The 14,150-nt window shown below is 38.0% G+C and overlaps 1 protein-coding gene across 9 annotated transcripts in view; it reads right to left on the minus strand.

Moving 5' to 3' along the window:
* Nucleotides 1-14,150, minus strand: part of trioa (trio Rho guanine nucleotide exchange factor a) — a 102,467-nt gene that overhangs the window by 59,753 nt on the left and 28,564 nt on the right. For all 9 annotated transcript variants that reach the window (XM_052584827.1, XM_052584824.1, XM_052584825.1 and 6 more), the window contains exon 3: nucleotides 3-77. In XM_052584827.1, coding sequence (XP_052440787.1) covers nucleotides 3-77 — 75 coding nt within the window. The remainder of the gene's footprint in view (nucleotides 1-2; nucleotides 78-14,150) is intronic.

The following is a 14,150-nucleotide window of genomic DNA, read 5'->3' on the forward strand; positions in this document are numbered from 1 at the left end:
ACCTGACAAGAAGGCCACTTTTTCCTTTAGAATGGGCAAAACTTCCACTGCCTTCATCTCTTCATTCCTACGAAATCCTGAAAAACAAAATGACAGAACAGAATTTAGAATCCATGCAAGCATATCATCATCAGAGCCTTGGTCTGGCGGTTAGCATTCTGTGCATGCTCTGTTTTCTTGAAATTTAAGTTTGCATCTAAGGCCTGCAAACTAAAATCTAAGTGCATTTAAGGCCCATGAATATCAATTTCACATTCTCAATCCAAAAAAACATCATCGTTTGTTCTTCTGTTCTTGGCATGAGCAGATACCACCTCGAGCACTGGACCTCGTTCAAGCTCTTTGCATGAGATCAGCAGCAACCTGGATGAAGCATCATCACTTCTGTTCATTTGTTTTTATGATTCACAGGTTTGAGTTGACTAGGTTTTTACGAGTCTGTGCCAAAGCTGAGTTAGTCATGCATAGCCAGCAGACTGACTTTGGTCTCTCAGAGCACCTAGACTCCCAATCATGAAAACATAACCTTGCTTGGATTACATAATTTACCTTTTTCCTCTCATTTCTTTCATGGATTATCTGAAAGAAATCATGTAAATAATTTAAGAAATAATATGGTATTAGTTCATGATTTCAGAGCAGGACAATTGCTGGAAGAATCGGGTTTTGCACAATACTTCATAGTAAAGCATTACGGACGTTAGGGTTAGGCCAACAGATGATACCATCGTCCACTGCCAATGGCTGACACCAGCCGCATCCCAGTTCCATGTTCAGAAAGGAAACGAAGTGGACTACAGTAATCGTAAAGGGAATAAATAGCCTACGGGATGGGACGATAAAAAAAAATACAATAGTTTTTTTCGCAATTATATTGTTGGTTAAATTTAGGCGTCTGTATTTAAATAGCGGACATCAGGAAGCCGCTATTGAAACCGGTTTCGATTGGGTGCTCTCATTTTACTTTCACTTTCGAGAGTCGCGATCACAAGGACTTTATACTATGAAAGCGGTAACACTTACTAAACATTTGACAAGATTAGATGTTTGTCATTGGTGCTCAGGATCGGCAAATCGTTGGGGTTAGGAAAAGGTCATTTTAAGCAGTGTTCTCCAGGACTGAACAGTAAAGATAAACTGGACAGAATTTTCAGTTATAGTTAAATGTGGAGGCTGGGAAAATTAGACATAGTGCTGCCGGACAGAAGGGCTGAGGTTTCAGTAACCGTATGGTTTTCTCTAAACCGCACTGAACACCAGAGAAGACCAGGGTTCAGGTTCTCTTCCGTATCTTGATAATATCGGTTTGCATGCATGAGTGTGTGAGGAAGAGAACCCACACTCTTCCCTCAGAGTCTGAGAGAGACGGTTCGCGGCACAGTAGGGCAAATGAGGTTCTCACTTCTACAGCTGGATGATGTAATGGGGTGTGTGTGTGTGTGTGTGTGTGTGTGTGTGTGTGTGTGTGTGTGTGTGTGTGTGTAAGTGAGCTCCACTGCAGTTAAACAGGAGAGGGAGAAGCACATTTAATAAAGGCTCACAATATGACTCTAATGACTGACGCGACAGTCATCTGAACACAGATGCGCTTCTCTGGTAGTCTATAGAAACAAACACACACACACACACACACACACACAAGCTAAATAAAAACATTTTATACTTGTATCAAATAGAATCCACATTCTAAAATCCTAAAATATTTTTCACCAAAGAATAAATTGAAATGTAATTTAATAAAAGTAATAATAATAATACATTTATACAAATTCTAAAACCCTATACATACATTATTTTTTATAATAAAAATAGAATAGAATAATATTTTTTAACTATAATATTCATAAAAAATTTATAATAATAAACTTTTATTATTATTTTGTTATATTTTTTGGTATTATACTAAGCTTATTATTTTAGTGAATAAAATTATTACAGTTAGTTTTTTTTTTATTATTTTTTAAAGAGAACACTCCTGGATGTCTTTCAGATTTAAACAGCTTGTAGATTAAACTACAGCTAACACACATACACACAAGGTTACAACCTGTGTAAAACTAATCATTCTATGTTAAAATTGGGGTTTCCGTAGGGCTAACAATTTCATTTATCGTATAGATTTGACATTAATTCCTCATTTCCTCACCAATGACAGAAGACAAAGAAATGACCGCCATCTCACATCTGAAGTGCCTCGTGCAGGAGATGACCGTTCCCGACATATCATCTCACTAAAATGAATCCAATTACACAGCCGTGCCGCTGTCCTTCAAGCTATACATGCAGGGTAACTGGATATTTCACTAACGTCTTAAATCCATAATTTCAGCATCCAAACCACCGAAATATAACAAACCACTTCAACAAATAGAGACATTACGCTTGGAGAAAATCAGACAGCTATTCTTTCCCAGAGCTGAAAGAGCTCTAAATGTGGTTGGGAATTCACAGTCTGTGGAAAAAGAACTAAGGAATCTGGGGGAAAAAATAACATGAGCAGTTTTTCAGAGGAGAAACTTCAAAAGGACACTGTGGTACCAACAATCTGTTCTTTAGTGACAGGAAGGTGAATCGGGGAAGAGTTTTAAGGTCACTCAAAACAAATGACTAAAACGGAGAAAGACTGCACACAGCCACTGAATCTATCTGTATCAGCGCATCTGTAGGTTCCTCCAAGCCTAACTTTTCTATCTCTCACAGATGATTAGGGCTTATCATGGCTTATTAGGTATCAGGAAGGAACAGACAACTAAAAGAACTTGCTATTTCCAGGTAATAGGTTCCTGATCTTCCCGATATTGTAGTAGTAATGACCCGAGATAACAACAGTAACTTCAGACAACCTGAAACTGGCATCGCTTCACGTACACCGGCAACAGTTTTCTCTACATCTAAACAGCAGAGCACCGGATTTGTGGTAGATGGCAGCAGAGTGGCCACACCGAGCTGAACTACAGTGACAAGAGAGACAATGAGCACATTTACATAACTCACAAACATTAGCTTATTAAAATAACCAGGTTTCCCCGTTCACATACACATCAGTAACCTGACAATACAAGTATGCTGTGTTACAGGACTACTAATAAATCAGGTTATTTCCCTTTAGTGACATCAAAATGTAATAATTTGTGTATCTGACTTAGAGTATTCCATATGTTTGTCAGCTGTGATGTTAAATAAAGCTTGCAAAATGACAAACTAACAGCCCTTATCATCCTCTCATGCAGTTATAAATGTAGCGTTTTGACTGAACCACTTCTGCTTTTTGGTTCAAGTCTTTGTAACTTTACAGATCTTCTTTATGCACCAAGAGCTTGTAAGACTCCAAAGAGAAAAGGAAAAATGTAAATTGCATCATATAACCCCTTATATAAATATTTTGTCATTGTATATTACTGTTTTATAGTTGTTGTGCTTTTTAATTTAGAATAACTATGAATCCATCTTTTGTTTTAGTCTTAAAAAGGAAAAGGTGTGTAGATGTATGTAAGCAAATCAGTGACATCAAGATAGCAAATTAAAAAGTGAAAGCATCGGAGACCGGCTTATATCAGCAAAAGAGAAACTCCCCTTCACAAAATTCAAATTACTAATACTACTACTGATGACAAAGAACGGGATGAATGTTAACCACTTTTGTTTCCATATAACTATTAACTATGCTTAAAGTTAATTTGCATGCATTTAATAATCCTTTGTATAAAAAATAAATGAACAAATCCATGAATAAATTCCAATCATACGAGGCTGCAGATTACTCTCAAATTTCCCCTCCCCCATCACACTTTCTCACTGTGGGCTAGACTGAAGCAAACAAGGGTCAAAGGTTCAACGAGTATGTGCCTGTGTGTGTAGCAGCCGCTAATCGCATCACTCATTCTGCCGGCCACATTACGGAGCACATTAATGAACCCCCTTCCCACACCAGCCTCACACGTCCACTCACTCGCTCATTTCCGACTGGTCCTGCCGAATGAACAGAAGACAAATGAATCCTGAACAATTCAGCGGCTATAATGGACTGAGTTGATATTAAACGGCCTGCTACAGATTCAATTCCTATTTTGCATCTATTCATTTGGGAATAATACATTTGGGCCTGTTGCAGTGCATAACATCCATCACTGAACAAATTTTAAGAATCAATACTGGATTAAAATGAGATTGCTTTTAAATCATTAAATAGTTTTGCTTGATGCTAACCTTAAACCACAAAATATATGACCCGTATTCATGTATAAAGCAGACGGTTATAGACACCCGAGCATGTTTTATATTTCCATCCTGTAGCTTGTAACCTCACAACAGTGGGCTCAGATCAAATCACTTCAGCGCAGTAGACCTGGCTTCTTATTGGGGTGTAGCTTGAGTCTGAATCTCGGCAATTAGCCTATTAACCTGAGATGCTCCAGAGGATTGAGATATCAAGGAGACAACCCATGTGACCTGACCCATCACCCTGTGAACAGCTGCAGAACCGGGTTAACACTCGAGTTCACAGAGCTCAAGCTCTTCTCATTGGCCCAGTCATGTTGACACTGTTAACCTCATGAAGGTACCATGTTACCAAACAGGTTAAAATTAACTGCACAGGACTGACGTGTACTTACAGTTCACAAACTGAATGAAAAGGTCACTTCAGCTTGCTTCATTACAATCAATGCTGTGCGTGAAGCGTGAAGGTAGAGTCTGTTAGCGTGAACACAAAGCCTGTTTTTCCTATACTGTAATGTGATCAAGGGTGAGGAGCACTTCAGGACAGTGAAGCACAGAAGACTGGTAAAAGAGAAAATGCCACATCACAGTATGTGGAGCGCAGGACCAGCTCAAAGTTCACGACACTGAATGAGACACACACATTCACTCAGACTGAACAGCAGTCTGATAGATACAAAGATACAAAAGTTCTTTTAAAATTGTAAAATAATTTAAAGTTTTTACTGTATCACATAAATACATACTTAAGGCCATAGTATACTTAATTTTTGTACCCTAACAAATTGAAAGTGCATGTGCCACCTGCACGTACAAAGTCACGTACTACAAATGCTATTATTAAGAATATATACAATAATATATACTGTAATTTCGACACCTCAGGCGCATATATATATATATATATATATATATATATATATATATATATATATATATATATATATATATATATATATATATATATATATATATAAGCCTGAGGTGTTGAAGTTAGAGTGTTAACGAGGACGAATAATTTTTTTTAGCCACCCCACTCACAACTGCTTATCGTGTCACTTTTTCTCATGACAAGAAGTGCGTTGATTCAGTCGCAGAACAACTGAGAACGGGAGACGTTTCAGACATGCTTAACTTCACTTCAGTGCCAGTCGAGAGTCAAACGAGTGGTACAGTGTTCGCAGCATGTGCTCTTCAATTGCACGCACAATTCAAGGTGCCATTGCGCGCTGTAGCCTGTATCCTGTATACTTTCATATCAAAGCGCGAAATGAACTACTGTATTTTTCTGACTACAAGTCGCACCCAAGTATAAGTCGCATCAGTCCAAAAATACGTCATGACGAGGAAAAAAAACATATATAAGTCGCACTGGACTATAAGTCGCATTTAATTAGAACCAAGAACCAATACAATAGGTGCCCCGTATGTTAACATAACACATGAACGGTTACAGGAGCACTGAGCAGCATAGAGCGCCCTCTCGCGGTTTTCTCTTGGTTCATTTCTCTTGGTTCATGTCAAATTAATTTTGAAGTCGCACCTGACTATAAGTCGCAGGACCAGCCAACCTATGAAAAGAAGTGCAACTTATAGTCCGGAAAATACTGTATGTGCATGCAATGTCGTGGTCAGTTAAGTCATGAAGTTACCAAAAAGCAGATTAAACTGCCTTAAAACTGTGCATGCATGTAATATATTTTATATGAGCCCTTTTTAAGAATTTGTCTCTGAAATAGTTTTCAAAACTTTCCTGGAGCAGCCCAGCACTCTCTCACTCATCTAAAACAAACGATTCAACTTGTCAGATCATTAATAGAGACTTTAAGACCTGAAGTGGGTCAGAAAAGGTAAAGAGTTGAGAGAAAATCCGATGCACGTCAGATCCGTGTTATGTTCAGCAGTTAGCTCTTAAAGAAATAGAAGCCAAAACAACCTAATTACCAGCTGCTGTGATGTCTTTTAATCAAAGGACAAAGAGGGAAAAAAGAGGAAACTATAACTTTTACAGCTTTAAGGATTCATCTATATTTAATTTAGAATTTAGTGTTTGATAACTTCAATTAATTATTTTTTTTTATTTCTTCTGAAGGGCACAGAAAAATATTACATTTATTATAATGGGTTTATGTGAAGATTGTTTTAAGTTCAGTTAAATTAGTAGTTATTTTTTAAAGTCTGATAAATGTTAAAATTGATAGTTCTTAATTATACTGTAATGTTGAATGGCTATAGTCAATGTTTAAATATTGGGTGGGGGAGGGGGGTTTATTGAGAAATCAGTATTGGAATCACTGATACTGGCCTTCAGTCATAGAAAAAAAAAAAAAGCCATTAAGCAAAAAATAAAAAATAAATAAAATAAAATGCTGTCTTTGTTGTTTGTACATTAATTTGAAGAACAAATGTGAAATTATTTTAATATAAAAGTATATTTAAAAACTTTAATGTTAGGTTGGATTAATCGTGATTAATTTCAGAAAATTGTGCGATTAATTAAAGTTTTTTATTCAATTGAAAGCACATATATACATATATTTATTTATTTCAAACCTTTGACCACTTTAGCATTATACTTGATTGTTTCTATGTTGTCTGTTGTTGGTCTGCCTAAATTTAGTTAGGACCACCATAGAGGTCCAATGTGGTGCCCTGCTCTCTCAGAGCAACAGAAACAGAGGGGAGTCGCATCCTCAAGACACAGCCTTTCTATTTCTGTCCTCCCTCTCCATCAGTCTGTCTGTCCTTTTTTCTCTCCTCTCCTTTTCCATAGACAGTCTGTACATCACACACCTTTCCAATCTCAATTTTTTCCACTTGTGATGTATGAAGTTTCTATTCTCTATATACAGCAAGCTGAGAATAAAAGGCAAGCATTGTGTTATTCCTGCACTGTGTGTGCTATGGATATAAATAATATCTCAAATCATAGAGCTTGATAATTACTTTTCTCAGCAAAACCAAAAAAAAAAAAAAGGTTTTAGTTTTGTTATCTGACCATTAAAACCACAAGTAAAGGTCATTGGAAATGCAAGTGTAGGAACATCCAATCCAGCTTCCTCCTGTTAGGAGCACAACCACAAACAATGACACATATGTGCACATTTAGGAAGAAAACATCAGACAACACTTCACTGGTCCAGATAAGATGTGTTTGATTAGGGACACAACCAAAATGTGGCCAGGAACAAGATGGGAACCAACAAAGTAGTTGGTTGCTGGATGACTAGTTGAAAAAGGAGATGACAGCTTCTCTCCCTCCATAGTGAGGTTAGAACAACGAAAGGGGATATTTAGATGAGAGAGAGAGAGAGAGAAATGAGGATAAAAATAAAGAGCCCAGCAGTTAAAATCACAGCAGGTCTACAGACAATTATACTGTACACACACATCAGGAGAGCAACCTCAATGCGGAGGAGTAAAGCTGCCATTATTCTTCATCAATCACTCATTTGTCCATAAATGGTCCCTATATAGTTTATATAATTACAAGCAAAGAGTTTAACATTTTTTGTTTCCCTAAACCCTGCAAAGCAACTCACAACCAATCTACAACTCAACAAAAACAGCTAGTCATTCTGCTAGGCTAATAACATGAGCAGTTTTAACCAAGTCACACCCCTTATTTCACCAATGGAGGGTGTTATCCACAGATGGTGGGTTGGTATCAGATGTGCCCATGAGCTTCAAAGCTTTACCTGGCAGCTGAATCAGCGTGTTGCCCGTCTGTGCGTACTGCCACCTGTGGTTGTCCAAAAGTGATGCCACATTCCCATTCCACCAGCTGGACAGTGAATCCGTATCCTCAACCCCACCACAGTGCAGGTACATGACTACAACGTCTGCCACTTCCAACTCTAAAAACTCACTGGGATTCCTGAACGGGTCGTGCATGATACGTTCGCCTCGATGTTCCTCATGGTGTAGTTAGTGATAGTTTTGCCCTGCGTGAAGAGCTAGCATATGTAAGCCCCTTCTAACTCTCTCGTCTGTCTTCTCTCTCAGATTTAGAGGAGAATAGGCTTTGTCCAGGACTGTTGCTATTCTTAATACTCAACAAAGTGAGTTTGAACTCCGAGGGATGGGCCGTCGCATCCCAACAAGATCATTAAGCATTTTTGAACCACAGCTGGCTTTCCTCCAGCCTAAAAACACAAAAATCAATAAGCACTCAAGTTACTCCAATGGATAAGCATTTGAAGCATTGCTTTCTGATTCACAAACTATTCATGGTTTAGAATTAAAAAATAAAAACAAGAAGAGGAAACCAAGTGAGGTCAAAACAAATCTGAAATGTATCATGAAACGAATGAAGAAATCGCAGAATCTGTCGATGGAGCAGAAATGACTGGCCGCACTGGAGGATTACGCAGAAGCTGCTTAGAAAGTGATTAGCTTGAATCACGCCTCAGGCCTCCTCCCTAAAGCCTGCCCACAATGGACAACAGAAGGCCATTAGAAGTAAAGAGACCCACACTACTGGACAGTGAAAACGGTCTTCATGTGTGACATTCGACTAATTAAACTGGAAGTATAACAACCCATTAGTTGCACAAAAAACAAAAACAAAAACTTGTTACAGGATTCAGGGTTAAAACAGCAAAACAATTATTCTTGTCAATAACGATAAGCCTGATATGGACAAAATGGAGATATTAAAATTATATTAAAATATTTCAAAATATTTATATTAAAAATGTTGTCTTAAATTAAAACAAAAATGTTTTAAATGGGACAAGAGAATTCAGGCATCACAATATACTGTTAAAAAAAAGGCATGATGAATGAATCATCGTGTTGATACTGAGATGTAAAGGGTGTTGTCCAGCTCTGAAATTAAATAGAGGAAGTAGAGAAAGCGAGTTTGCGAATTCAAGAACAGCCCGTTCCTCTTTCAGTATAAAAAAAAAACACGCACACGCACACAAACACACGTCTGACCAAATCTGCTAAACTAAGGTGACAAAAAGAGTCCAAATTCTTAAAAGCCTTTTAAATAAAGTAAGCAAAAAAGAAACAAAGAAAGAAATGCAATGCATGTTTGCATGGCATTTTACAGGCCTTCTATTAGGAAGCTCATTGAGCCCCGCTGTGGAGCATAATAAGACACCTGAACAGAATCATCCAGTATGAAGAAACAAAACAAGATGAACAATATAGGACTTGTATTTCATTCATGTTTCTTCTTGTTGAACAAACATATCAGGTTTTCCATGTCTACATCTATTTAATTAAAACACCCAACAGGCTCTTGCAACACAATTAAATCTTTCAGACTTGAATTTAAAGAGCTGAGATGAGTCTAGTTGGACCTCCAGAAGGGTGTGTGCCCTGGTCACTGCTTTAGAACATGCTTCATATCCTGACATATGAGAGCACACTGCTAGCGTTAAAAGACCAAGTCCTCTTCTGCTTCACGAGATGGCCTGGAGCCGTTCAGAACTCGCACACGTGCTGGATGTTAAAAGTAAATTAAGAGGTCAAACGTCGCCTGGTGTGTGGCTGTGTTTGATCTCGGTGAAATCACTCATCCAGACCCAACACCAGCTGAACGTTTCAGAGTCACAACAACATGAGCTGCTTATATCTGCCAAATGCATCGTGTTTGCACAGTGACCTATATCTCTGTCCTGCCTGAGAGAAAAAAATAACTTGGATGAAAAAAGATGAGGGATAAGGGTATCTGTTTGGGAAGGAATGTATGTCAAAGCACTAATCAGATAGGATTGGTTTTTTTAAAACAATTAAGATACTTAGTATTAAATGAATACAGTATTCAAGAAAGGTCCAAATAAAACAAAAGTGCTGTGTTTACAATCCATAAAAATACCACAAAACCACACACAAAGAGATAATGTAAAATGTAAATGCATATCATCACCTCGTAAAACACCTTCAGCCGTATTCTCCTCCTGTTTAATGCTAGCAGATAAAAATCACAGTCTCCCCCATACGCTCGCATGATGTATTGCCAGCCATCCTGACCACACACACTCCAATCAATTCTGGTGCCATGGTTACAGGCCTGTACTCTACATTCCTGGGATATTTCAGGAAAAGGAAGTGTGAGAATTCTTCAGATTTTCTGTGATGAATCACTTGCTCTAGGAAGGCGTTCATCCATTCACTGGGCCTACAAAATACCCTCAAGCTTAAGTTAAAGGTTACGAAATCTTATTGTAACCTTATTTTTAGACTGAAATAACAGCAACCCCATCATTACATTTAGTCATTTAGCAGATGCTTTTATCCAAAGCAACTTACAAATGAGGACAGTGGAAGCAATCAAAAACAGCAAAAAGAGCAATGATATATAAGTGCTATAACAAGTCTCAGTTAGTAATATGGGACCTCTTATAAAATAAAAATGCAATTTAGATTTATTTTATTGTTAATTTATAATTTTAATAATATTACATCTTAAAACAACTGTTTTGTTTTTAATATTTGTAAAAAGTGATTTATTCCTGTGATGGTAAAGCCACATTTTCAGTAGTCATTACTCCAGATCGTGTCACACGATCCTTCAGAAATCATTCTTATATGATGATTTGCTGCTCAAGAAACATATCTTATCATCAATGTTTAAAACAGTTGTGCTTCTTAATATTTTTGGTGGAAACTGATACTTTTTTAGGAGTCTCTGAATGGTAGAATTCTATAATGTAATAACTTGCTGGTTTATAACTGCCACTTTTCAAGTACCATCTTACATTTTTTGTGATTTAATATTGTTCGACTCATAAATACATCAGATAATGAAAGAAAAATTGGATGTGGTTCTTGCAAAACTATGAAAAGACCTTGTTTCAAAAGACAATTAAGGTTCAAATGAAAATGAATGGCACATGTAGAATGGACAGGAATAGCAAGAAAGAAAGATTGGCCAGAGCGTAAACGTACATATGGACGTGTAGATCTGATGACAGTGAGTTGACAGTGATGAATGCAGTTGTCACTGCTGCCCGTCAATATAATGACACTGACAGACCTTTAGGCCCCGTAAACTACCTGAAATCCTTCTCTCTCACTCAAATGTGTCTGTTCTTTCTCACTTCAGTGCTCTGTTTACTGCTTGCTTGTCATACCTGCTTCTTCAAATGATGGAACTTCCCCACATGTCTCGAACATCTTGCTTTTCTCAAGTTCTCTCACTCGATATGTTTGTTGTTGTTCTCTCATTTTCTCCTGCTGAAGATCCTCTTTTAAAAGGGTTACTTCACCCCAAAATGAAAATTGTGTCATTAAATCACTTACCCCCATGTCGCTCCAAACCTGGAAAACCTCAGTTCGTTTTCAGAACACAATTTAGATCGATATTCTAGATGTAAACCTGGATCTTGAGACTGTCCAATAGACTGCCAAGTAAATAAAAGTGTCAAGGTCAATAAAAAGTATTAAAAGCCGTCGTCAGAATACTCCATCTGCCATCAGAAGTGCAATCTGGGATATATGAAGCGACTGGAACACTTTTTGTAAGCAAAGAAAACAAGGGTGCATGGTTTCTACGTGTATTTAGCTTTGATTTGAAATCAAACAACGCAGCCTTGTGGCGCGGAGGACACAGAAGAGCACACACAGCACGGTGATAAGGAGTAACACAGAGGAGATCGTTGACAAAGGAATTATTGAACTACAAAAATGTGCTTACAAAAAGTGTTCCAGTCGCTTCATATAACCCAGATTGCACGTCTGATGGAAGATGACGTATTCTGATGACAACTTTTCATACCTTTTATGGACCTTGACACTGTTATTTACTTGGCAGTCTATGGGACAGTCTCAAGCCTCCAGGTTTTCATCCAAAATATCTTAAATTGTGTTCTGAAGACGAACTGAGCTTTTATGGGTTAGGAACGACATGTAGTTGCGTTGGTGTCTATGCAGGGTCAGAATGTTTGTGGATTTCATCAAAAGTATCTTAGGGTACTTTCACACTTGGTTCACTTGCCTGATCCGAACCACAGTCCACGTGGTTTTGTTGTGTTTGATGTCACCGCGGCGCCATTTTTGAGGTATCACTATTGACTGAAACAACCACGATTAAAAGAATAGAAGTAAATAATAGAATAAATAACTAATATAACTACTTAAATAACTATCTAGATAATAAGTAAATATAACTCGCAAACCTGGAGAAGCAAAAGAAGATTGAGAAAAGGCCGTACCGAGATAAATTCAATAAAGATGCCAGGGACCGTTATATGGAGAAATTGTCATCCATTCATAACATAGATCCATATGAGCTGACTGCATTAAGTTGGAGTGTTGACCCCGCATTGCTACCTTCATCCTCATACTAAGACATTGTAAATTATCTTGTTTATGGTATAGTGTTGTCAAAAGACCCGGTACTTCGGTACCGAGTCGGTAACGTTACAAATTTTTTTTTTAAATGTGACGGTACCAGGTTTCTTTAAGTACCGGTAGTACCGAGGTCCCGTTCAAACCCGGTTCAGCGCTATGATTTCCGCGAAGCAGAAAACGAGGACGGAATCTCAAAATCCAGTCATGAAAATGAAACTTACATTTTAATATGGACAGTCATGGAATTTGTCAAAGTTAGCATAAATTAATCAGATCAAATCTCCATATGGACCAGTATCTGCAAATGTTAAACCGGAAAAGTTGTTTGAAATATGAATCCGTGTTCTGCGCGTCTCTGTGTGAATGAATGGCAGAGACTTGCGGGTTTGTTTACTACATAGACTGAAACGCATGACGCTTGCATTAATTTCAGCATCTGAACTTCGTGACCCGTTCTGTCATGAGACTAGATATGCAGCCTATCGCACAACAAGAACGTACAATTTTACCACATTTAAGACCAACACAATCCTCCCAATTGAACACACTAGCATTGATACCTTACAAATGGCGGCTATACCCATAATGCATTTCGTGTTCCACGAGTGTGACGTCACCTGACAACGAGCGATTGCTCCCCCCCCCCCCCCTCCTCCTGATGGACTGCGTTTAGGGCTGCACGATTAATCGCATGTGATTGTCATGAGTGTCTCGTCAGTAAAGCCGGTTCTGTGATTAGCAGTAAATGTCCATCACCTGCTTTCAAATGGAGCAGCACTTAATATACAGAGTTGTAGTTCGCTAACAAGCTACGCAATACCGTGTCATAATCGCAAATGAATCGCATTCGGTTATGAATAGCTTGTCAGCAAACTACAACTGCGTTCATATTATTTTGTTTACAAAGCTTCGGTACATAACGGCACTTACGCTTGTCTTATGAAAGTACTGCAAATTCTCAAAAAAGAATATACAGCTCTCTGCTTGCAGGAAAATGAGTGAAACACACACACAAACACATTTTCATCAAATAATATGTCATTAATAGCAGTTCACTTCCGCAATTTGGTATGACTGTGTTCACATCAGCAGCGAACCGTACTAGAGTTCACATGAACCGTACCCCAGACCACCGTTTTTAAGCGGACTCTGGTACGGTTTGCAGGTGCACACCAGAGTACGGACGACAGCGTTCGCACACTATCCTAATGAACTGAACTCTGACGTCAGTCGAAGCTGGGTACGCACCAAAGGTTCTAGTGTGAAAGCACCCTTAAAGACAAAGGTCTTACAGGTTTGGAAAGACATAAGGTTCAGTAATTAAATAACAGAATTTTTATTTCTGGGTGAACTATCCCTTCAACATTTTGACGGGAAAAACTATTTTGTCCATTTCTTTCTGCAACTTCAGAAACATTTCTATTTGTAAAGGAAGATAATTTGGATTAGAAGCCAAAAAAAGAGGAGAAAATTAAGTTTTAAAGCACCCCCACAACAGAAAGAGACACGTGACTGAGGATTTGAGGAGAGAAATGAGACATTCTAATCAGTCCACCGGAATAATTCTTTGGATAATGTTCATAAAATTGAGTCACCAGATTACTAAACATCTACATTGCCTTTTT

Source organism: Carassius gibelio, chromosome B19 (assembly GCF_023724105.1).
Source record: "Carassius gibelio isolate Cgi1373 ecotype wild population from Czech Republic chromosome B19, carGib1.2-hapl.c, whole genome shotgun sequence".
NCBI classification, from domain to species: Eukaryota; Metazoa; Chordata; class Actinopteri; order Cypriniformes; family Cyprinidae; genus Carassius; species Carassius gibelio.